The sequence below is a fragment of the Scardinius erythrophthalmus genome, assembly GCF_964197995.2.
Source record: "Scardinius erythrophthalmus genome assembly, chromosome: 25".
Lineage (NCBI taxonomy): Eukaryota > Metazoa > Chordata > Actinopteri > Cypriniformes > Leuciscidae > Scardinius > Scardinius erythrophthalmus.
The window spans coordinates 3,008,431-3,034,543 of NC_138245.1; the positions used below are offsets into that span (position 1 = coordinate 3,008,431).

A 26,113-nucleotide genomic window follows, 5' to 3' on the forward strand; every position below is an offset into this window, starting at 1 on the left:
TCCTCTAGTGGAATGTCTTGTTTTGGAGATTATATAAGTGAGAACAGACTTCTGTTTCCCACCTCATTCTGACTCATAAATTCATCACACTGGACGACATCCAGGACTGTACCACTGCACGCAACCTGGCAAACCATCACATTTAAACGGACCGAACTTTTTATTGATTTAGTACTGCTAAAACGTGACCCCTCTTTCTCATTCCGATATTTTAGATCATTTCAAAACAACCGAGTGGAGAGTTTTACAGTGACCAGCTGTCCATTAAATGATCACCGTTAACACAAGCACACTGCATCAACCGTAAACACACGATAAAGACTGAAGAAACACTGCCATCTAGAGTCAGAGAATCCTCAAACAGGGAAGGGAGATGTTTAATATGGTTCATAATCACTTAAGTAATGTGTGAGGTCTTCAGTTTTATTCCATAGCACTTTAGTAAACCAGGTGTTTTGACTATATTGGTCAGTTTCTCTATATGGAACTGAATGTATTGATCACTAAGCTTGATTTCCTTTTTTCTCTCACTTTCCAAGGCTTATAGAACTGTAAACCTCAAACTACACTCTTAAAAGGGTTTGAAAAGAGGGTTTCCATCATGTCATAAAATAACCATTTCAGAAGAACCTTTCAGGGAACAGCTCTCAAGAGAACCATTTTATTTTCTTAATGTGAAGAACATTTTAATAATCTTTGATCTCATCTTTGATCACTAAAATTACACATTTTATGTTTTTTCCCTGAAAAATTCTTCATGCAAATATCTTGAATGTAACCTGACACCCTTGCCTCATTTAGTATGCACGGTTCTATGAATATGCAAATGAGCCCCTCCTCCACTCACTCACTCAGCTCAGAGATCCACTCGTTGACGATCACACGTTGATCTGATTGGACAGTTTTAAGGAGGAAATACTCAGCAATGGTGTCGACTTATGAATTTACACATGGTTTGTCTTAAAGCATATTAAAAACACCACATAGACACATAAACAACATTAAACACTTTCACCACAGGGGGACTTTAAAACGAGCAGTTCATTCATAAATCGGAAGACAGAACACAATGAGCGCAGAGATGAAAAGAGGCGGAGCTACAGATGAAACATTGAGTTTATTGAGCAAAAACAATACATTTTACAACAACACCATAAACAAGGATGTTAAAGGGTTTTCAGACACTGCCGACAAGTGCTGAGTTTGAATCTGCATTATGTTTGGCTTACACTCTTCAACAGTTTTCAGTGTTTCTCATTCCACAAAACGCAAGCAAGGCTTTTAAACACAATCAAAGTAAAAGCACTGAACGATGACTGTGTCTGAGTCTGACACCAGAAGTCCACCAAACAGAAAGAAAGAAGAGAAACACTTGCATTGGTCTTCTGCTGAGTCAGTAAAGTCACGCTGGTTCAGAACAAATGAAGGAATTTCACTTCTTAATGAGGCTGTTAATTGCCTTCATCTCATCATTGCTCAGAGGAGCAAGATTATATCCTGTCAGCTCAGGCTTCCCTGTGGAAGAAACACACAATATTAGATGCTCACATATCTATTAATATTTCATGACAGTAACCCGACACATTTTTGACATTGTAGATATTTATTACACACACTGACCTAAAGATGAGGGTTTTAGGTGTGCCAAAGTAGGGGTGTGCGATATTGACGAAAAATATATATCAATAATTTCTGTGATTTTGTTGATAACGAGGATCAGACGATATAGCGCCGGTGTCTCGGCAGATTTATGGACGGCCGACTCATAAAGCTTTTGATATTCTTCATATTTTGTGTGGTTGTTAGTTCCCAGCAGTGACTTATAATCATTTATAATGTCAAATTATTACATTTAATCAATAAATTAAATTAGAATAATATTATCTCACTCGCTTCGATGCGTTTACACAGTTTAATGCAGATCAGAGGGACATGAATGTGTTTAACTAGTTACAAATGCAGAAATAATGTTTTGTTGTTTTAAAAATAAAACATTGTTTGTATATGAAATTATTTTACAATTGAAAAGAAACTTTAATATGAAACTAGCACTGCAAGTAGGTGGCGGCAGGTGACCGTTAATGAGCGAATCAGAGTCATTAATTCAATCGATTCGTTCAAATAGACTAATTCATTCAGTTCTGAAACCGCTGTGTTGCTCAAAGATGCGAACAGTTCTGCCGTGGCTTTGTCTGTCAAATAGAGCAAAAACAGGCAATATTGTGTCCAAAATGTAAGTCACTTATTTGCTTATTAAGGCGAGACACGGCAGGCAAAAACATCGATTTTTCATGCAGTGGTCAGTTTTGAGATTGTGGGCTAGTTTACTCCTTCAATATGTGTTCTTTCAAGCTGTTATAAAGAAAACGTTGAAAATATACATTAAGATGTTTATTTTATTACATTTTGTTTACATGCAGCAGTACATTTCTCCCGAATTTATCAAGAAGTTAGCATTCCAGCGCGATACACCGGGATCCGTCTGTCATTGTAAAGCTCTGAGTCTCCTGAGAGACGCTATGTAACCCAAATATGTGCATTTCCTTTCTATCAGTAACCAATCGTGAATGTCCAAAGGGGGATTTAAAGCTAATGACGAAATCTCATTTAGAGCTATTTAAATCTTTAACTGACGTTTACTCAAAATGAGTTTTTTGTCATTCTCCAGTAAAGACATCTCAGCCTATGTACACCAAACTCTCCAGTTATACACTTAGCAGTATTCTGAAGATATTTTCAGAGGGATTTGTTAATAAATCATTCCTGGCCTGATTTATGTGACATTTTTATCCCAAAAATATGGCGAAAATAGATTTTTTTAAGGCTATGGACAGTATATTTTGATTTCCTAGGTAATGAAAGCATATATCCTGAAATCCCTCTGAATTTTTATTTTCATCTTGTGTGTAAACAAAATGAAAAAAGAAATTGGCACCTGGCTTTATCATATGTTCAGATCTATCTACCGAAAATATATGCAAAATCGTGCATATTTAAGCAGATAATGCCTAATTTGCATAATTAAATATACAAATTTCTAAAACTTTTTTATATTCTTGTGTAAGTAATCAACTGAGGAAGTTTCATGGTGATATCTATTATTTTAAAATTTTAGTGTCTTATGGAAGCTTGTTTCTGCCACAAAATAAAATAAAATAAAAGATAATTGCGACTTTTTATCTCACAATTGCGAGTTTACATCTCGCAATTCTGACTTTATTTCTCAGAACTGCGAGATATAAAGTCAGAATTGCGTGTTTTAAAGTCGCAATTGCGTGTTATAAAGTCAGAATTCTGAGATATAAAGTCAGAATTGCGTGAAATAAAGTCACAATTGCGTGTTATAAAGTCAGAATTCTGAATTTTTTTTCTCGCAATTGCGACTTTATATCACGCAATTCTGACTTTATATCTCAGAATTCTGACTTTATATCACGCAATTGGGAGATATAAAGTCAGAATTGCATGATATAAAGTCGCAATTGCGAGAAAAAAAGTCAGAATTCTGACTTTATAAGACGCAATTGCGACTTTATATCTCGCAATTCTGACTTTATATCTCAGAATTCTGACTTTATATCTCAGAATTCTGACTTTATTTCACGCAATTCTGACTTTATATCTCGCAATTCTGAGAAATAAAGTCAGAATTGCGAGATGTAAACTCGCAATTGTGAGATAAAAAGTCGCAATTATCTTTTATTTTTTTTATTTTGTGGCGGTAACAAGCTTCCATAGTGTCTCGCCTTAAACTATTGCATAGAGCTGCGCGATTCTGGATAAATTCAGAATCACAATTTTTTTGTTTCAAATAGAGATCACAACTCTGAACTAAACAAAAAACTAGTAATTTACTGGAGGTTCTGTCAAATTGTTCTTTGCTGCCGTGTATTTAAAATGCTTAATTAATTTCAATTAACTATTTAAAAAAAGTGGGTTACACTATATTTTAAGGTGTCATTGTTACAGTATATTTAAGTATTGAGTAATATTAATTAACTACATGTACTTACTATAGGGTTAGGGTAGGATTAGGGTTTGGTTTAGTGTTAATTGCATGTAATTATGCACAATTTACTGTTATTACTATGGTAAGTACATGTAACAAGGACACTGTGAAATAAAGTGTTACCAAAATTTGTTTTTAAAGGCTAATTGAATGACTCATAAACTTCACTTGTTTCATTACTGGATGAATCAGTGTTTTTGAATGAATGATTAAATGACAAATGCATTTTTAACAGTCACTTGTCGACACCTACTGATGTAACGATGTAATTGATCGTTATTTGAAGCACCAAGTTACTTTCTTTGATCACTTCCATAGACATAGTGTTTATATCCTAACTATAAACTTTTATCCCACTTCTTCTATGATAACTTGAATTATTGTAACACATAGATTTAAATACTGATACTGTGTGGCTGAAAAGACTGTTTTAGTGACGCTGTTTCATAACTATGACTCTCTGGGCTGTGATCGACTGTACTTGTCCAAGGTTTAATGGACAGATTAATCTTTTCCAAGTAGGAATGATATCACGTGGGTGTTTGAATCGAGATCGCGATATTTTAACGATTAATCGTGCAGCTCTACTGTTGAATGATTTGTACGAAATCAATATTGCATTTGCAGTTGTACTTATATTTGGGGGAAAAACTGCACTCTTTGTGTGATTGGTTAACTATATCACATGATATCAATATATCCTAAAAGACAAATACTCATTTTTACTGCATTTTAACAGAGTAAATCACGCAGTAGCCTAACCTTACCAATCTCTAGGTGTGTTTTTGTTTGTTTTTTGAGAAGTTAAGGACATACTCAATAATGTCAGATTGCACATCATTAAAACAACAATTATGACATCATCGTAGACAAAATATATATCTCACACCCCTATGCCAAAGTATCAATGAATCAGGATGGTAAGGCAACTCTACCTTGTAACTCATTGAGACGATTTACTTTTGCTTTTAGTCGTTTGCGGAGGTCATTTATTTCCTTGTCAAGGTTTTCTTGGTCTGTTGAGCACAAATAACAGCCAGAGGCAAAGTAAACACAGAGCATATGTATTATTAAGACAGAAATATGGTTAAAGACGGCATGCTCACCTTTAAGGATCATGGATCTGGCACTCTCTTGGGGGAATTTGATGAACATATTTCCAAAACACACCTTAACATTGTCTAGATTAGATTGGATTACACATTATTGTCATGTTCAAAGGCAAATAGCAATAAGCTGTTTAAATAATATTATGGTGCAGATAATATCAGGTAGAGCCTCCTGAGATCTGTAGAGGACATTTGTTTGGTTTCTGAGATCATCAACTTTTCGACTTAGATCATCATATATGCATCAGCGTTGAGTTTTTATAGGATACCATCTTATAGGGCTGTTATACCATATTAATTAGTCAAATAATTAAATGTTAAACTATATAATTAAATAATTAAACACATTAATTGGTCAAATGTGTTTGGGGATTAGGGTTATGATAACTTGGTTTTTGGTTTACAATTAAAACTATTCCTATTACATAAATATAAGATATTCTTATGAAACTTCAGAAATTGAACAAATTAATATATACAACACTATATATAAATCATCATGTAATATATTTCATAACATAGATTTAATGCTTATCAAATACAGACACTAATTGTATACAAACAGAAATACATGTAACCCTATTTTAAAATAAAAATAATAATACTAATAATAAAATAACACTGAAGATATAAATGCAAATATATAAATAAAGATGGACTGTCGGACAACAATGAGATCTCATTTTCTGACAGACTAATACCGCGTGTAGTAATAATATGAACAATATTTGGGACTTGCCGTTTGAGGAATGATTTCGTAAAGCGTTGAATGCTTCTCGGTTTCTGTTCCTCCGCAAATCCAGATCCACAATCTGTCAATATTTAAGCGACGACTCATTAATTTACCCGATTTAAGACACATTTCTTCTTCTTATACATTCGACTACTACAACAAATATATGAATTCATACGTACCTGTTGTTTGTCAGCAAGTATGTCTTCTGCAGCAACCTCTACTTCAGTCAAATTCTCCAATATTTGCTGTGCACTCTCGTCCATGCTTGATGATTCTGTGTATTGTGCGCTGGAAAAATAGGCTCGGCTGATGACGGAAACAAGCTCTGCTCAGTTTCAGTTCCGCCCTGCTAGCCGCTGAATTCGCAACCACATACTATACTTACAATTTTTGTCATAGAAAAGAAAGATATGGGAAAAATAGATAGGAATAGTAGTATGTTAGTATAAGGTGTATAATTTATGCAAGCTTTAGATAATAATTCCTGTAAACCTTCGTCTTCGCTACAAAAAGCTTTTTTTTTTTATTAATATTTTGCAAGTAAAAACAATTAACATTCATCCCATTAACATAAATCCTACTGACATTTGAAAATAGCAATGAGTAGAACAATCGACTTGCTGAGAGGGACACAAAAATAGCTATTTAACTTTTCCACTTTCACTGACCATGGAAAATATTACAGTTCATTTAAGCGCCATTCCCAAAAACAAGTTTTCAATTCAGCTCCGTACATTTCCCCCCATAAAAGTAGTAAGTAGGCCTATTTATTAACATTTATATTATTACTTACTATTAACCTACTATTCATAATGGATAACTCGACTTTTGTTCTTTGTTTTATTATTTTATTTTACACATTAAGGGTTGTAACATCAGTGAAAAAATAAAAAATCAAATAATAATTAGCTAAAATAGTGTTGAAAAATAACTAAATCTCTGACCAGACTATAATCACAATTTATTTTCTTTTTTTTAACAATCAAAATATTTTACATTCATGAAACATTAGACACATCCATCACATCATACATATATAAATATATAGATGAATAACCTTTTAATTATGATGGCCTCTGTTCTCACAACAATTATTTGAACAGAACACTGTTTCTGAAACATTGTAAAACAAAATTTAAACAGTAGAACAATCATGAGTCACAAAATATTTTGAAGGGGGAAAAAACTAATGGATTTTAGTTAAGAGGAAGGCATTCATAAAAATATCCTAATTTTAAACAATTTTGAGGTATTCAGAATTCAAAACCACTGAACAAGCATTGACCATCAATGCCATATCGCCCTTGTGACAACTTCTTCCCTAATTCATGATTTATACTTACAGTAGATGATATTAACTTATTTATATTGTATACAAATATACAATGCTATGCTATAGCAGTAGTGATGGTAAGAATCTGTTCCCAAAACATCTGGAATTACTTTGGATACGGCTATTACAAACTCCTCCCGTGTCAAGAGGAGCTTTACAAACATGTTTTATTTATGGCAATCACATTCAACTTTTGAATCAGGCACAGAATGAGAAAAAATAATAAGTTATATGATATAAGATGTCTAAATTTTTGCACACTGGGACAGTCAAGTCGAGGGTAATGGTGTATTTCAAAATTAACAGTGAGTCTTACCATTACACACATTACTGTAACAGAATAATCTGTATAATCTGCATACATAGAAATATTGCAGAAAAAAAAATATATTTTTTGTTTATTCACCTGCATAAAATTTGCTACAGAGAAATGAATGTAGGCGTATATATATATTGCTATTACACAGCAACAATAAAAGAACAATTACTAAAAATAAGATTTTAAACAAAAATAAACATGGGGTACAGCATGCGTAGTGTTACAATACATATTAAATTTCATTTTTAAAATAATGCTGTCATAAACAGACAAAATGATTGTGCTGAACTTAAGAGGCTTAAAGGCCCGTTCACAACGAGAACGATAAGATACAGACGTACTTATAAAAATCATTCTAAATATAAAAGAATAGCAGAGTCCACACCAATATCCTAATCCTTGTCCTTGTGGGGACATTTTTTGGTCCCCATCAGGAAAACTGATTATAAATCGTACTAAGTGATGTTTTTTTAAACTGTAAAAATGCAGAAAGTTTTCTGTGATGGGTAGGTTAGTGTGTGTGTGTGTGTGTGTGTGTGTGTGTGTGTGTGTGTGTGTGTGTGTGTGTGTGTGGTGTGTGTGGACATGTTTTTCTACACCGGTGGGGACTTAAACCTGAATGCACACAGACTCCTGGGGACTCGTGTCACCGTGGGGACCTAAATAGAGGTCCCCATGGGTACAAAAGCTTATAAATCATACAGAATTAGTTTTTTTGAAAATGTAAAAATGCAGAATGTGATGGGTAGGTTTAGGGATAGGGGCAGTGTAAGGGGATAGAATATACAGTTTGTACAGTATAAAAACCATTACGTCTATGGAGAGTCCTCACAAAGATAGTGCACCAGACATGTGTGTGTGTGTGTGTGTGTGTGTGTGTGTGTGTGTTTGTGATGAAATATGTGTGTATATACATGTATATGTATAGTGTAAGACCACCCAGAGTATGCGATTTTTGCGTACGTCAGTTGTTCCAACATTTTCTGTAAATTTTGAATAAAATTTAGAACAAAAGTTATTTAATGAATCATGATTTGTTCATGAAAACATTCGTACACAAATCAGTGCGAATGCACGATAAGAGAATGAGACCTAGGGCCCTATCTTGCACCCAGCACAATTGACTTTGTACACCGACGCATGTATCATTCCTATTTTGCACCCGACGCACAGCGGACTTTTCCCTCCACAGACGCACGTCGGTAAATTAGGGAATGAACTTGCGCTCCCGGGGGCGGATCAGGGAAGAGAGGAGGCGTGTTCCGGCGCAAACGTTCCCTGGTGCTATTTTGCAGTTTCAGAAAACAATTCCGCCACAGACCAGGAGAAACCTCGTCTAAAGTCAGTGGCGCGTTATTCAGATGCTATTTTAAGGGCGCATGCTTGGCCATAATGTAGCGTGTGCACAACGCACACACACTTTGCTTCTCTCATCTACACAGACGCAGTTCACATTTTGCAAACCATACATAATTACAAGGAAAAATATTCCACACGAGGGAAATCATTGTGGTGTCCATGAAGATGTGAATAAATAGGCATAAATCTAGCTTACACATTTACCCAAATTATCATACGCCTGTTTAACCGAAGCTAATCTGGGTGTGTTTCTCCATCCCCAATGTCACTTCTCTGTGTTTTACGGCCCTGACGAGAACGTCGGTCTCCTCGGCTGTGAACCGCTCCTGGCAAATCCGCCGTTATAATAGCAATCCGCCATGGAACAAGCGCGCCTACTCTTAAAGGAAATGTGAGATGACGCTCTGATTGGTTTATTTCACGTTACGCCCAAACCACACCTATGAGTAATGAAGCGACTTCAGACCAACACATTTTAGATTTGCGTCGGGCGCAAGAGTCATTATCCCGCCGGTATAATAGCAACAGCGCCGAGATCTGTCCACAAAGTTACTTGCGTTTCGCGTTTGATATTTGCGTTTCAGATTGTTAAAATAGGGCCCTTAGTGCCATTGCATTAGAAAAAAAAAAAAAAAAAAACATCAAACCAAATATCATTTACAATCTTTAAAGCAAAACATCTCACTATAAGGTTTTAAATGATAAATCAATACTGTTGGAAATGAAGACAACTTTCTGTTTGCAAAACGTCATGTCTATATATGTGATGATCTGACTTCATACGTTAACTAAAATAACACAGTTATCAGTTGCCTACAGTAAATGTCATTGCACAGATTTCTCAGAAAATACATAACCTGGTTTGATATTTTCTTATCAAATGCATTGAAATTCATTCATTTTACAGAAAGTGTTTTCCCGGCCAGTTACATTGTGACAAATTCGACGTGTTTCTGCTTCCCGGTCAGTCGCCGAGTTGCAGAGTCTCTGGATGTTTGTAAAGCCTCTGCACTTGCAGCACAGGACAGTGTGGAGTCGCATTCGCAGCTCTTCCACTGTTCACCACGTCCTCGCGCCGTAGAGCCGATCTCCCTGACGCCGACACAGGAGCGACTCCTTTCCCCCGGCCTTCTCTTCTTCACATCGCACACACCGGCTGCTGTGGCCCGGTCAGGATTGCACGTGAATCCCGCCGGATTGCGAATGTTCCCGGCGGCCTGCATGCGCCTCCAGTGGCTGCTCTCGCTCAGAGGATCGCTGAGTCTGTGCTCCCGGGATCTGTGTCTCGACTCCGTCGGATGAGCTCTGCTTTCACTGCTGCTGCGTTTCGGCAAACCTGAGGCCTGACGCTTCTTCTCCAGGAGTGTGTGGTGATGGAAGGCATGAGAGCGGCACGATCCGTTCAAGATGAGATACTGGCTCTGGCATTGTGGACAAGTGCAGCTTGAAAGCTGACGGGTGGCTAAAGAGGAGAGTAACGCTAAAGGGAACGCGCGCTGACACTGGAGGATACATTTCGGAGAGCTGAGGCTGAGATGAGAAGACGAGTGGCGAACTTTAGGCATCGGGGTGTTGGATTTGCTACTGTCTTCTTGGACACTTTGGATCTGATGCCATTCAATCTGCAGTAGCCGGTCCAAGTATCTCTCGAGCTTCCCGACGGGCTTGGGCCGAGGAACGCTCTTGCCGTCGGTGTTCAAGTACACTGCTAACTGCTTCAGACTCCAAGAATTGAAAGGAGGCGGTAGGAAATCGGGATAGGATCGTCTGAACTTGTCCTGTGCAGGTCTGGAGGTCTGAAAGTCTGACGGATCGATGACTTCTGCTCGCAGGTCGAGGTCAGGCGGAGAGATTTCAGCGGGAAACACTGAATATCGCTCAGAATCAGAGAGGTCGCTGGCGCTGTCCTCTTCTCTGGGTTTACCTTGCAGCGTGCAGCCTTCATCTTCGTCTTCTCTCTGCTCTTTCACAGGCCTTACGCTTGAGCTTTTACCTCTGCCACCATTGCCAATCTCTTTTGCACCACTGCTGTTTTGTTTTTGTCGCCTCTCTTTTTGTCCATTTTTGGAAGTCGCGTGAGATTTGATCTTGGAGGTGTGTTGCCTTGAGGAACCAAAAGTCAAGTCTTAGAAAATGATATAACATCTGGACACACTTTGTTTTAAAGTGTTCATGTATTGACATGAATAATGTACATGTTCTTGTTAGGGGTTAAACAGATTGTTGTTGATCCGTGATCCGTACGCACGCACGCATGTGATTTGCGGATTAATTTAAAGTTTAACCGCCATAGTCTTATAATTTGCACGTGTTTTGTCTTGCTAGATTGCACATTCAGTCGATTTTAAACCATTCCAGTGCTAGAAGAGGCAAAAGAGAATTTAATTCAGTACTTTCAGAGAGCACACAAACTCCGAACTGATTCCTCTTTTGCATCTTCATGCACTTATACACACAAAATTATGACAAAATACCATTCTTGTAAACAAAGTCAGTTACGTCTCAAGAGAAAGAGAACAAGAGAAGCATGTGCATCATTATAATGGATCCGTGCATTCGGTCTTAAAGTGACAGTAGCCTATAAACATCTGCTGTTGTCTATATGTCATTGATGTTAATCACACTACACTACACAGATTTAACATAGATTAATCTATATCAAATGTATACAGTGAACATAGTGTTATTTTACATTTAATTATTACATTTCTGTACCTAAAATCAATACTACAGTTGCTTGTGATTTATGTATTTGTTCTTATTTTTTAGTCACTTGCCTTCAATAATGTCTGAACTTTATTAGTTAGAGTAGTAGTTTTTAATGTGGTATTGGAGTACCTACTTAAAGTGTGCTTGAAGTAATAAATGGAAAGCAAAGTTACCCATCCCCAAAATTACATTTTTTCTTGCTGATCCGAAAAAATTATCCGATCCGAGGCTCAAAAAACGTAATATGATCCGAACCGTGAGTTTTGTGGTCCGTTGAACCACTAGTTCTTGTCTTATTATAATAATTCATTCTAGTAACATGTAGACTGTAAAATACAACATTTGATCAATGTGCCATATCTAACCTGTGTGTGGTGTTCGCCATGATCAACATTGTGTCAGGTCTTGTCCTTCTTAACCTTTGCTGAGAGTCCTGTAGACACAAAGGGAAAAAAGCACTTATACTTCACATGATGTGTTTAATATCTACTGGTATGTTCTATTAAAGTGCCCCAAATACGGATCCAAATACAGTGTCTAAACCCCGCCTTTCCGAGAGCATGCTCTGCTCTGATTGGTCAGATAGTCTGTTGTGATTGGTCGACCTCTACAGCTTGTGTTGGAAACCAAACGCCCGTCAATATATCTGAATTTCAGCTCTTCCTCAGCACTTGATACACAGTGATACGAACAGTATTGATGGTGTCAGTTTTACCGTAGCAATCTCATCCTTTAGAAGTGTATCAATGGCCCTGTTTTGGCCTGGTATTAAGAAGCGTTTTGGTGGATCGGATCACAAGTAGATGAGGGAGACACGTTTCTGTTTCTTCTGTCTGCTTTCGACCACTTCTGTCCTGATTTCTTCGAGGGGAGGGTCTATGGGTGGGTAAATGCATGTTTTTTATCAGATCTTTCGATCTAATGGACAAAATAAGCTTGTTCAATTCACATTTGAATAGGCGACTGGAGACAACGGAAAACGTACTTTCGTTTCTACTCTGACACGCTGAGTGTGTGTTAGAAATCAGGAATGGTGAGAGAACATTGTGCTTGGTACGTTTTCCATCTTCAAACCAAACTTGGGTCTCCAGCCGACAAAAGCCAATGCGCTTCCCATAAAGTTTACGCATTCGGTCAGAGAAGACAGTCTTTTGTGGCTGTTTGAACACATGAGCGTTTACACTATGAAAGCAATCCGGTCGAATGCGTTTTCAACTACCTCTGGAAAGTGGCTGAAAGTGGACAAGCTCAAAACGTTTTACACCCCGTTTACACCTGCATTTAGTGTCGACCCTTGTAATGCGATCAACCAAAATGTTTCTTAATACCAGCTGTAATGTGGCCAAAGTGGATTTGCTCTGTCAGCAGAAACAGCGTCTTCTCCACATGAACAACACAAACCAAACTCTTCCAGTCTCAGATACACTACAGTGTTTGAGGGTCAAAGTAGACGTTGTTCACGGCAGCCAATGAAGAACATAGACTGGCATTATGCAAATCTGTTACAAACCTACGCAGATTCAGCAGGAAGTGAGACTGGAGTTACTGACGACTCGTTTCAGTTCAGAATCGGTTTGCTTTTTAGCCACTTTTCCACTGTCGGGCCAGTGTTAACATCATGCAGAGGCCAAAATCAAGCTGCGATTCCACTGTCAGCAACAGTTACTATACGAGTTAACTGGAGTATGTGTAATTTATGACATAAGTGGGTGCATTGCATAAGTCCAGAACACAGATGAAACATGAAACCAAATAAATACATGATTATAATAATATATGATTAGTCATGTGACTAATAGCCTAACTCGGTTTATCTGCACTTTGCAGACCTTTTACATTCACATACAGCTCTATTACACACTACGTGAAAAGTGTGTGGTGAATTTAATTGCATCAAATTGCATTAAATAGAATTATTATTATTATATAATTATATCATTATTATTTAAGTTTACACACAAATACTTACAGGTTCAGATGACAGGCTGATGCCACTATTCAGTGGTGGATGCAAAGGCACCTTTGTGGTTTTCTTGCTTTCAATGAAAAAGTGAGGTTGGTCAAGATCAGAAATAAATGGATGATTGCTGAAGTACAGCCCATACATTCAAAATCACCAAGAATGAGGTTAAAAATGTAAAGATGTTTTGCCACTTATAGCCTATCTATTTAATCATTAATGAATGACCTGGCAGGTAAATAAAACATTGACCTGAATTTAATTTAGCCTACAGTTATTTATTCTTCTTACCTCGGTGCATGTCCCAAAGCTTTAGTTTTTGCTCTATCTGAAGAACGAAGCTTATCCTGACTGTTGTGGACAGTGCTCTCCTGTAAGACTGTTCCCATCACTCTCCTGAACGGGTGAATTCTCCTGTATTAAAGCCACGGAGTCTTTTGATTTAAGGCTCGTCCATTTTTTCTCGTTCATGCGAGGTTTACTCCCACTGTCCCTTTAATCCTCTGTGCATCTGTCCCGTTCTGTAGTAAATAATTCAGCACAACACCGGAGAGCCTGTGTGTAATGAGATTCATCGGACAGATATAGGCGTTCTCGATTCTGTCTCGTGCACTGATCTAATCGATATGCGGTTAATAACCTGAATCCTGTGAATGAGGATTTACGCAGGCGTGTTTTCCAGATGTGAGGATGCTGAAGGGCGCATTGTTGTGTGGGAAATGTAGTTATAATACAGTGTCACAGGCTCAGGGTCGCTGTAGTCTACACGATACTATGTGGACTGCAAACGAGCGACGCGACAAAAATACAACCCGAAGCGCGATATTGAGCAGTTCTAGTTCTCGTGAATGTAGATTGACGTGTTAGCTTATGCATTGTTTACAGGCTACATGCAGGACGTGAGAATGTCATATTCTGTACAGTGGTCTAATAATAATCGTTGGTGTGATAGTTTCGACTACTCCTCCTATGAGATCAGTTAAATGTCATAGGTGCTTGATCTCTGCGTATGTTATTACAGACACTCTGGGTGCAGAGGTCTTTTCCACCTTAAAATTATAATATGTTGTGTGTTTATTAATCTTTCCGAGGTCGTTCTTCGTAAAGTTGCCGTAACTGAGGTAAGAATCTGTTGCCAGATCTAGAGATTTACATTGAACATCTTGATTATAGGCTATATATATATATATATATATATATATATATATATATATATATATATATATATATATATATATATATATATATATATATATATATATATATATATATATATATATAAGAGACCTGTCAACTTTGCTTACTAGCCTAAATCAGAAGTAAGCTCGTGGTAACACACATGGTTTTAAAACTTTTCATACACTAGCATGACGAAACTTAGTGGATATTTACTAGTTGCCATATCAACACTATATAGAAAAAAAAAATCGTCAAAATTAAAAATAAGTCTGGAAGATATCACTGAACATTTATTTAAGCATAGCAAGTAAGTACATTTCTTACTGAAGTTAATTTTTCATCTCAGTATTTAAAATCTGACAAATCTGATATTATTTTAATCTTGTTATTTAACAGTTAAGATACAGTAGTTCTTTAATGCAGATATAACCAGCAGAAGACACTAGCCGGGTTTAAATCCCAGTTGTGCTGGTGGGGCATGTTGTCACACTGTGTTACAAATGTGCCCCTTTTAGAACTATGATATTCTGTTCTATACTTTTATCAATTTTATTGAGGAAAAGGGTGAATAAAGACTGAGGGCCCTATTTTAACGATCTAAGCGCATGGTCTAAAGCACAGGGCACAAGGCGTGTCCGAATCCACTTTTGCTAGTTTAGCGACGGGAAAAATGGTCGGCGCTCCCGGCGCATGGTCTAAAAGGGTTGTCCCTATTCTCATAATGAGTAATGAGTGTGCTTTGGGATTTACGTGCATTAAACCAATTAGGGTATCATCTCTCATTCCATTTAAATACCAGTTGCGCTCGCGCCATGGCGGATTTGCTATAATACATGACGGAATTTGATAGTGGAAAGACCGAATGCGTCTCCAGAGCGCAAACAGATCTGCTCGTGCGCGAGGTAAAAGTGCACAAGCAGAACATCTACGGGACAAGCCAGATTCCACCATATCTTTATGCACACAATAATAATCTTTTACATTGTAATCCTTTTATTTTAAATATTCGGCATGTTTGTGTGCTGCTGTGCGTCCCTGTGTGTGTAATAAGCAGAGTGTACGCGCATTGTGGACCCGCCTATAGGCGCACATTACTAATGTGCTCTTTAAATAACAAAAAATTAAATATTGCACCATTGACTTTAGACCAGGTTTCAGTTGGTCAATGGCTCAGTCTATGTCAGTTCCTCAAAATAGCAACCTGACCACAGTGCGCCAGAACACACCTCATTTTCAGTCCAGCAGCCCATGGGCGCACAAATGGGCGCAAATGCATTTGCTATTTAAACAACGTGGCGCAGGACATGAAAATGAAAACTGCGTCGGGCTGAAACTAACAAAAAACACTTGCATCACGCCTTGCACTGCATTGCGCTGGGTGTAAGATAGGGCCCTGAGAGTCAATATTCAGAAATTATTCATTATTATTAGCCTATGTTTTGAACTATGCTGTAGCCTATAGTTGTTTTTTGTGGTGTGTTTGTTGCCACTAAAAAAATACTTTATTTTTAATTATTTAAAAAATGCATTATTTTATATGAAAAAGTTAATAATTCGATTTTATTGACAAAATATTTTAGTTTGTCTTGTATATTTTTTTATTAGATCAGATAACATTTTAATCTGTCATATGGTGGTCATGTTACAAACCTATGGGGCATGTTGTCACATTTCACTTCCATTCTTTTGGGGTAAATCAAGAAAAAAGTATACACTGTATTAATGAAACAAAACCACATAATTGTAGACTGTGAAATTAATGTTGAAAAAAATTCATACTCTGAACCCCAAGTGAATTTACACAAACTGAGAAAGTCAAAAAATGTTAGGTTGTGCCCCACTCTCCTCTAAGCGTTACATGTTACGCGTTTATGTTTTTAGGCTTTAGTATTAGGTGAACATTAGCCTGGCAAGCCAGACCTACATCAAGATGTTAGGTCTGGCAACTCACTAGCCTAGAAATCTAGACGCACCCTAGCGGCAGCAAAATTTATTTTGCAGCCAGGGTAGTCTAGCAACTCTCCATTGACTTTCGGAGCTGTAAAAACCTAAATTGGGTCAGGCCAATCACATCGTGTATAGAGTAGGCGGGGCGGGCTTAACATAATGACGACAGAGTTGCGACGGTTCCCTGCTACTTGAAAACAAAGAATGGCTGCTGCTGCTGGCGAACAGTCTTTTGAATCGGCTTTGGCCGCAACTATGGAGGACTTGGAGTTAAGTTTTTCTTTGAGAAAAAGGAAGATGTGTTCGTAGTTTTGCTGGCCAGATTCAAAAGTTGAATCTATCAACTAACGTTAGCTCCGCTGTTGGGAAAATGCTCTGGTTGGTTAGCCTGGCAAGCCAGACCTACATCAAGATGTTAGGTCTGGAAACTCACCATAGTCACGGCTCAATCCGAAGGGCGGGATAAACGGCTGTCTTTCAAATTCCCTCTGCACGCAATAGGACAGCGCTTCAACCAACCAGAGCGTTTTCCCTACAGCGGAGCTAGTTGATAGATTCAACTTTTGCCATATATCTGGCCGGCAAACCGACGAACACATCTTCCTTTTTTTAAGAATGACTTAAGTGCCGTTCTTTGCTCTTTTCTCAAAGAAAAACTTAACTCCAAGTCCTCCAGAGTCGCGGCCAAAGCCGATTCGAAAGACCGTTGTTCTCCATCAGCAGCCGCCATTCTTTGTTTTCAAGTGGCAGCCGTCGCAACTCTGTCGTCATATGTTAAGCCCGCCCCGCCTTCTCTATACACGACGTGATTGGCCTGACCCAATTTGGGTTTTTGTAGCTAGAAGGTTTATTGAGAGTGTCTAGACTACCCTGGCTGCGAAATACATTTTGCTGCCGCTAGGGTGCGTCTAGATTTCTAGGCTACTGGTTGGTTGTAGCGCTGTCCTATTGAGTGCAGAGGGAATTTGAAAGACAGCCGTTTATCCCGCCCCTCGGATTGAGCCGTGTCTATGGTGAGTTGCCAGACTTAACATCTTGATGTAGGTCTGGCTTGCCAGGCTAGCAACTCACCAATGTCACGGCTCAATCCGAGGGCCGGGATAAACGGCTGTCTTTCAAATTCGCAAATTCAAGTTCTTTGCTCTTTTCTCAAAGAAAAGCTTAACTCCAAGTCCTCCAGAGTCGCGGCCAAAGCCGATTTGTAAGACCGCTGTTCGCCAGCAGCAGCAGCTCTTCTTTGTTTTCAAGTAGCAGGGAATTCACACGGAACCGTCGCAACTCTGCCGTCATTATGTAAAGTCCGCCCACCGACTCTATACACGATGTGATTGGCCTGACTAGAGTTTGGTTTTTCCAGCTCGAAAGTCAACGGAGAGTTGCTAGACTACACTGGCTGCAAAATAAATTTTGCTGCCGCTAGGGTGCGTCTAGATTTCTAGGCTAGGTGAATATAGCATAATGAAGAAATTATTAGGCTAGTGTGTCCAAAAAGGATTTAGACACTTTATGGCAAAGTTGAAAAAAAAAATTCTGAATGTCTTGTCTTTAAGTTTGCCATTATTTTGGCAAAAACGACATGTAACCAAATTCAAGGTTATTCTGGTTAGAAGTGTGTTACTAGCCGGACAATATAAGGTCTATAGTTAACCTAGATGGTGAAATGACTTGAAATTGCTTGCTGGGAAGCGATCGATAGATTTAATCTGCGCGATTTACTGCAAATTTTCTGTGATTTTCCCCTTAGTTGGTCAAAACAAAAGTGGATGTTACTTACTTGTTCAGAGGACATTTTCTGGTGTTGTAAATTCTTATGTTGGTCATACTTCCAAAAGTATCCAGTATCCATACCGTACACAACCCACGTAATGTTGATAATTCCGCGAATAACTGCAATTGCAGATTTCGAACAGAGATGGCGACAAAGAGGAAAAACTACGGACTGCAGCTTTAAGTTAATATTACTCAGTACTTAAATGTATAATTACACTGTTAAGACATCTTCAAATAAAGTGTAACTGAAAATTTAAATTATAAAACAGATTCCGTATTTGTACACTTTATAGTTGTCAAAAAAGAGTGGTCAATATTTTGCAGAAATGCCTAAAAAATATTTCCGTTCCGGAAAGCTGCTACTTGTCAAGTACAGCAACACTCATATATTTTCATCTGTGACTTATACGTGAAACTACATAACTTGTGTATTGCATATCTTCTTACATATTCTCCTTTTGCTCATAGTAAGCACAGTGAGAATGGAGTCTCATCCGCATGGATCTGGACCTGCCTTGCAGTTCACAAGCGTTTTTAATGAAACATCAAGACCTGTCAAGAGCTTTCACCTTCCGAACATCTCCAACTCACTTCCACACAGGACCCCGGTGGCAATACGACCCCCGAGCCCAAACCCAGGTCCTGCTCAGTGTCCCGTGGGCCGTCGCAGGCCGTCCTGCGAGCCGGAGCCGAAGCCCATTATGAGGAGACGTGCGAGATCCCTCTCGTCCTCCACAGACGCGCACTCGTGCAGGAACATGCAGGTCCGCTTCGTGGACTCCCTAGGGCTCGAGCTGGAAGATGTGAAGTTCTTCACGGCCAGCGAGGATCCGCGAGTGCCGGTCCACGTCATCACGAGACTTATGGCCAGTTCTGAGCTCGCATCCAGCAAAAAGCTGGAGCTGGAGCTTCCTTACTTCCAACCGGCCTTCCCTGATAATATAAGTGCCGAGTCTGGATTCCTCGAGCGCTTGATCCAGCAGAGAGTTTCCTTGGAGCAGATGTTTTACTCCGAGCTGGGGATTATAGGAACTGTGCAGGTGTTGAATCTGGCGTATGAGAAAGAGGTGACGGTGATCTACTCGTTCACAGACTGGAAGAGCCGTGCGGAGAGTAAAGCGAGCTGGATCTCCACTGTCCACAGAGACGGGTCTGATCCGGAGTCTGATGTGTTTCGTTTTCGCCTGCCTGTCCCTCCGTTCATCATGACTCCCGGAGCCGTGCTGCAGTTCGCCATCCGCTTCCGGGTTGCAGGATCCGAGTACTGGGACAATAATGCTGGATGTAATTATAAACTGACCTGCCAGACGTATAAATTAACGGTGCCTAGAGAGTGTGAAGATAGTTTGGTGCATTTCGTTTGACTCTCACCTCGTTGCAGAGATATAAACTTACACATCATCTGATGGATCTCTTATAGAGCCACGCTTTTGCACAAGCATGCGAAGTTGGAAGTTATCATTAAAGGAATAGTTCACTTCAGAATTTAAATGTCCTGATAATTCACTCTCCCCCACATCATCCAAGATGTTCATGTCTTTCTTTCTTCAGCCGAAAAGAAATGGAAAGGAAAACATTTCAGGATTTTTCTCCACATAGTGTCTTCAATGGGGTCCAACGGGTTGAAGGCCCAAATGTGAGTTTCAGCGCAGCTTCAAAGTCTCGACACGATCCAGCCGAGGAATAAGAGTCTCATCTAGACAAACCATCGGACATTTATTTAAAAAAAATAAACATTTATATACTTTTGTAACACAAATGCTCGTCTTGCACTAGCTCTGCGATACGTAATCATGTTGAAAAGTCACGCGTGACGTGCGGGAAATACCGACCTAGTGTTTACAAAGCAAACGTGCAAAGACTGAGTCAAACGCCATTTGGAAAAATAATAATAGATAAAAGCTAAAACAACAATGTCGGACGATTTTGAAGTTGGAGAAAATGAGATGGAGTTTTTCACACTACTTTACATTTTCTGCATATGTCAGGTTACCGTCAACCTGATTACGCAATGCATCGCAGAGCTAGTGCGAGACGAGCATTTGTGGTTCAAAAGTATATAAATGTTTATTTTGTTTTAAAATGGCCGATGGTTTATCTAGATAAGACTCTTATTCCTCGGCTGGATCGTGTCGAGACTTTGAAGCTGAAACTCACATTTGGACCTTCAACCCGTTGGACCCCATTGAAGTCACTATATGGAGAAAAATCCTGGAATATTTTCCTCAAAAACCTTCATTTCTTTTCCACTGAAGAGAGAAAGACATGAACATCTTGGATGACGTGGGGGAGAGTAAATTATCAGGAAATTTTAATTCTGAAGTGAACTACTCCATTAAAATGGCTCTAATTTCAGGACTGACTACCACCCAAGAACAATTAGCTGATCGCTTCAGTGTGATTATTGCAGGAGACTTTTGTAATTGTCTCTGCAAAAATAGAACGAACTTCATGCACATTCTTTCAATTCCTTTAGAACTCAGAGCTCGTCCGTGAGCGCTATTTTAATCATTAGCATCTCTTTGAGACGGTCTTGTTGTGTGTGATTTGATTGTCTTGCATGAGTTCTACACTAAACATTTATTTGGGTTATATGACAACACTTTACAGTAAGGTTACATTTGTTAACATTAGTTAACATGAACTAACAATGAGCCATACAGCAACGTTAATTTCAACATTTGCTAATACATTCTTTAAAATCAAAACTTGTATCTGCTAACGCACGGTGAACTAACACAAACACTGAACAATTGTGGTTTAACAAAAGTTAATAAATGTTGTAAAAAAATATATCTTGCTCATATTGCATTAATGTTTACTCAACTCAACTCATCTCAGATTTTATTTATAAAGCACTTTCAACCCCCCCCCCCCCCACACACACACACACACAAAAAAAAAAAGTGCAATACATAAATAGCATATAACTCTAAAAATCAAACAAACATAGAATAACAGTAAGGCACAACACCAATAAATCGTCCATCGTATAGCAAATCACTTACATTTACAGCATCAGACCTAATCTAACTCCCAAAGCCTGAAAAAGTGTAACCAATTATCCAATGAGGTTTTGTACATTTTTTTCTGTTGTGTCTAACAACTTTTCCAGGTGTGATATGTGCAATAGACATTAAAGTGATCATGTAATGCACAAGCTGACTTGGCAAGTTATTGTATAATGCACTTATCTTTATTCGATTCCGATGTTACTCGTTTCACCCCACAAAGTTATTTATGCTCTTAAAGTTTGCATATTTAGAGAAGGATACATTTGAGTGATCATTGTTTATGTGACTCTTGCATTGACCTTTGCCCGACAGAGATTTGTGTATCAGTAAATGGCATCCGAGGAAGGCCATCAATGCGCTTCTGAATCTACAGCTGGAAGAGCACATGATCGAAACGAGAGGTCAGGTCTAAAAATATACATCGTCTTTAAACCAATAACAACACTACTGTAAGTGCACCTTTGACACATAACCGGACAGTTGCAGTGCATATCTGACATTCTTTATTTGATGTAGGTTGTGTTTTCTATTGCAATATAACTTAATTAAACAAAAGCTATATCTAGAGTTATTGTCCTTGAATAAATGTTACACTTCATTTGTATTTATTTCATTTCTTTAATTGTATAAGAATGAATAGTTGTGGAGGAGGTTGTTGATCCTCAAAGAAAGCATCTCTGGTTTTAAGCACTTCTGTGAGTGAACACTAGGTGGCGCTGTGAATCAGCAATTCTTCAACATGTGATTAAAAAAGGACGATAAAGGCAGACTGATGTCCACAACTCAGAACAGTCATTTTGTTTCTTGTTTAGTTTAGTTGGCTTTGTTTTTTTAAATCTGAATATCAATGTTGGATAATGTGCAATATTACAAATTCATAGGCACTACTTATTATGTGTAGGTTTTTTTTATTATTTTTTTTTTTTATAAATAACTATCTGTATGACAAACTGTGACCTTATTTGCCAGCTTATGTGTGTGAAATAAACAAATGGACCCTTTTCACATTTCCGGGGCCGGTTTCACAAAGCTATTTTAGACCGGTCTATAGTGTTAGACAAGTCTAAAATTTGCTCATAGACTAGTCTAATGCAAAAATTAAGACTGACTTAATTTAGACCAAAAAGATTAGACACCTTACCCCCAGGCTAACTTAGGTCTAAGACTCTGTTACCTTGGCAACCAACAGAAACAATCAGTTACATTACAAACAGCCAAAAGAAAAGGGAAAATGGCTCATAATTTAAACATTTCTTTTTGTTACTACATTCTCCGCTAAATTTCCCAAGTAAAATGTCCTTGTAACTGTTATATTCCTCCAACAAACACATTTTCCGCCGGGGTAAACTGCACTGAGCGGTTGAATGCGCTTACCGCCATGTTTTTTGTTTTGATAAGTGTCTTATTTTACCCAGAATGCATTGCAGTGTAGTCCTACTTAAGATAGTCAGAGTCTTAAGTGCTTTGTGCAACGGTCTGATTTAGATGTCTATCTGAAGTCTGACTATCTACTATATCTAAGCCATAGTCAAAGTCTATCTTTGTGAAACCGGCCCCCGGGGTTCTCAGAAGCGGAAGTCGTCATAGTTGGGTAGTTGAACTGGAGACGACGGCAAATATCATTTTTGTATTTGCATCTGCAAGAAAGATCCGCGTTTCAATGCCCTGACAGAGAGATATTAGCCTGTTCTTCAGTGGCTCAGGCGTCCAGTTTTTCCAATGAAAGGAGGCTGACCCATTTTAGGAGGTAATTTTTTATGCATGAGCTTTAAATGTCTTCATTAATATTAATCATTCCGTGCAAATAACTAGATTGTAAGCGCATATAAAAGAGGAGGTTAGATGCAGATCTCATTATATTCAGGAGGGATTTTAAATTGATGATAGCAGTGAAAAGGTTTATGGCTGAGAACGTAAACCCCTATTCTACATTTACACTGTGTGTCTTTGTCTTTAGGCCTTTAGGCCACGGCAGGAAGTGACATCACTCATCAGTTCAAGCTGTGTGTTATATCACACACATCAATCACTCCTCACATCATTCCTGCTGTCAGTAATATAATCAGCATGCTGAACATCTACTGTTCTGCCAGCAGACCTGTGGACTGAGAACACATCAGATAATGTGTGATTGTTGAAACATTAAACACATCTGATGCTCTCGCATTACCAGTGCTGATCTGACATTCACACATATGTAGAAGTTATAAAACCGGGGTAGAATATCTGCCAGTGTTATTTTATTTCTAGCCTATTTGTATTTTTTCTTCTCATTTTAAAGGTACATTTTGTAACTTTTTTGGTTCAAAATCAACTAAATTGAAATAATGAGTCAATACATCATCAACCCTCTTCCAAAACATGTTTATGTCTTACCCTGATTCACTACAGTAAGCTTATTATAAGCGTTTATATGTCGACCTGACAGGATGGTTTTCACAGGGAAATTGCGTACATGTGTCTAGGTTACTTGAGTGAGTGTGTGTGTGTGTGTGTGTGTGTGTGTGTGTGTGTGTGTGTGTGTGTGTGTGCGTGTGAATAGAGAAGAGTCTGCTGGAGAAAAGAGAATGAGACAGAGCTCATAATAAAACAAGAATCAACATCAGATCCTGTGTGTGTGTGTGTGTGTGTGTGTGTGTGTGTGTGTGTGTGTGTGTGTGTGTGTGTGTGTGTGTGTGTGTGTGTGTGTGCGTGTGAATAGAGAAGAGTCTGCTGGAGAAAAGAGAATGAGACAGAGCTCATAATAAAACAAGAATCAACATCAGATCCTATGTGTGTGTGTGTGTGTGTGTGTGAACAGAGGAGAGTCTGCTGTAGAAAAGATAACGAGACCGAGCTCGTAATAAAACAAGAATCAGCATCGGCTTGGCTTTTGGAGATGGAGAACTGAGGGGTTTGTGATGTTGTGCAAGCGACGTGTGTTTTATTACTCTACAGGTCAGTAAGATAACACATATAACAGATAAACTGTCAGAGAGTTCACTGTAAAGCAGTATCTGTTGTGAAGATCATCTCATTATGGTTGTTGTGCTGGAGTTTATTAATGAGTAAAACTACAGTAACTCTTCAGCTCAGCTTCAGATCTTTCATCTAAACTGGTTATATCTCAGGCAGTGAATGGTTTATGATCAGCAGGAGAATCATATTCATCCGCTCAGAGCCGAAGCACAACCACAACAATGTTCTTCTGCAAAATACATGCAGTTTTGTTTTTCACCACAAGAGGGACAAAAGATTCATCGAGTACCTTCGATCGTAAGTACATTTTGTAGAAGTCAAAAGTAGGTCTAAATAGTTTTTATTACAGGTTTGGTTATTTTAGTAGCCTATCAAGATAAATGAAACTGAGAAATCGTGTTTACCTAATATTAACTTAAGTTTTTTATGGTTTATTTTATTTCAAGTAACAAAGATTTTTTTTTTTTATGCTTTTAGTTTCAGTTAACAATAATAACCCTGATCTCTGCATGTAAGACATCGATTAGTTTCTGCTGTATGAGCCATTCTACAGAATTGGTTCAAAGTCAGAGTTGGAAACATTTTAAAAAACTTATTTTTTCATGTATCCAAATTGTATAATAGGTACACATTTCTAGTAATTGTGCAGTTAATTATCATATTGTATTTTCAGAAAGTTTTGGAATATTTTTCCTCTCCCCAAATTTGTCATAACCGAAACACAATAATAAATAACTTAATAAGAAGGCTTATATTGACCTTTTCATATTTTGTTTACATCTACCTTGTAAATATATTTTTTTGCTATTTAAAAAAAGTTTTCACAGGTAAATCAATAACAATTTTAACAATATTTCAAGTGTAATTTATAAGATTTGTTGTATTTTGAACCCAATCTTTCTTTGTAAAAGACATTAAGTTAATCATACAGATTTCAAAATTAAGGATTCATTAGTTTGAATATACATTGAATCAAACACTATAATAACATCTTAACTGATAATTCAGTATACTTTATTTTAGACCAAACATCCATGTTTCGGTCGTGACGGCACATTTTCGGTAGTGACAGTAATGCTTTGGTAGTGACCACATCACATTACAGGATTTTAACTCGCATAATAAAACACTAAAACATACTCAGATACTAATGATTTTCATAATTGTACAAAAATGTTGTTTATTTCCCCCAAATAAATGATTATGTGTTCCCTTTTGTCACTATCAAAACAATGATGACATGTTTCGGTCATGACAGTTTCGGTAGTGACAATTTTAGATACTTTTGAGCCTAACTCAAAGATGATAGCCAGCACATGATTAACCAGCACAGTTCTGAACAGTCGTACGCACATAAAAACTACATTTGATGGAATTAACCCCAAAAAAGTTTGCTTAATTGCAGAAAAGGTGTTTGGTAGTGACGTCCCTTAAAGTTACACACAGATTTTCAGACTTTTGAACACATTTCCCTCAAAATGACGGTTCCTATCTATAATGACAGAGAGGCTGGGAGACAGGGACACAGGGATATAGCCTGATCAAAAATGTAGGCAGAGATGGGCATAAATACATGGAAATGTATTTAAAATACAAATACAAAATACTGTGTGAAAAAAATGTATTTAAATACAAATACAGTATTTTGTATTTTGAAAATACACAAAATACCTGTGAAATTGGCCATCAAGTGCAGGGGTAGGTCACAGTG

The 26,113-nt window shown here is 38.0% G+C and overlaps 3 protein-coding genes across 4 annotated transcripts; 1 reads left to right on the forward strand and 2 right to left on the reverse strand.

Annotated features, from left to right (window-relative positions):
* Positions 1-1,098: 1,098 nt before the first annotated feature.
* On the reverse strand, positions 1,099-6,209 carry pdrg1 (p53 and DNA-damage regulated 1). Its single transcript, XM_081357081.1, has 5 exons — positions 6,034-6,209; positions 5,858-5,930; positions 5,116-5,190; positions 4,945-5,025; positions 1,099-1,515 (listed from the first exon to the last, which is right to left on the reverse strand). Exons 1-5 carry the CDS (start codon positions 6,115-6,117, stop codon positions 1,433-1,435), a joined length of 396 nt encoding a protein of 131 aa, XP_081213207.1. The 5' UTR covers positions 6,118-6,209; the 3' UTR covers positions 1,099-1,432.
* Positions 6,210-6,789: 580 nt separating this feature from the next.
* fam217bb (family with sequence similarity 217 member Bb) lies at positions 6,790-14,243 on the reverse strand. 2 transcript variants are annotated; one of them, XM_081357908.1, is made up of 4 exons: positions 13,826-14,243; positions 13,544-13,606; positions 11,940-12,007; positions 6,790-10,968 (listed from the first exon to the last, which is right to left on the reverse strand). In XM_081357908.1, exons 3-4 carry the CDS (start codon positions 11,966-11,968, stop codon positions 9,792-9,794), a joined length of 1,206 nt encoding a protein of 401 aa, XP_081214034.1. In that variant the 5' UTR covers positions 11,969-12,007; positions 13,544-13,606; positions 13,826-14,243; the 3' UTR covers positions 6,790-9,791. The 2 variants fall into 2 exon arrangements, with proteins under 2 accessions (XP_081214034.1, XP_081214033.1); XM_081357907.1 differs by having other exon boundaries at positions 13,544-13,610.
* Positions 14,244-14,427: 184 nt separating this feature from the next.
* Positions 14,428-21,916, forward strand: ppp1r3db (protein phosphatase 1, regulatory subunit 3Db). The gene is made up of 2 exons (XM_081357909.1): positions 14,428-14,655; positions 18,899-21,916. Exon 2 carries the CDS (start codon positions 18,913-18,915, stop codon positions 19,792-19,794), a length of 882 nt encoding a protein of 293 aa, XP_081214035.1. The 5' UTR covers positions 14,428-14,655; positions 18,899-18,912; the 3' UTR covers positions 19,795-21,916.
* The last annotated feature ends 4,197 nt before the right edge of the window (positions 21,917-26,113 follow it).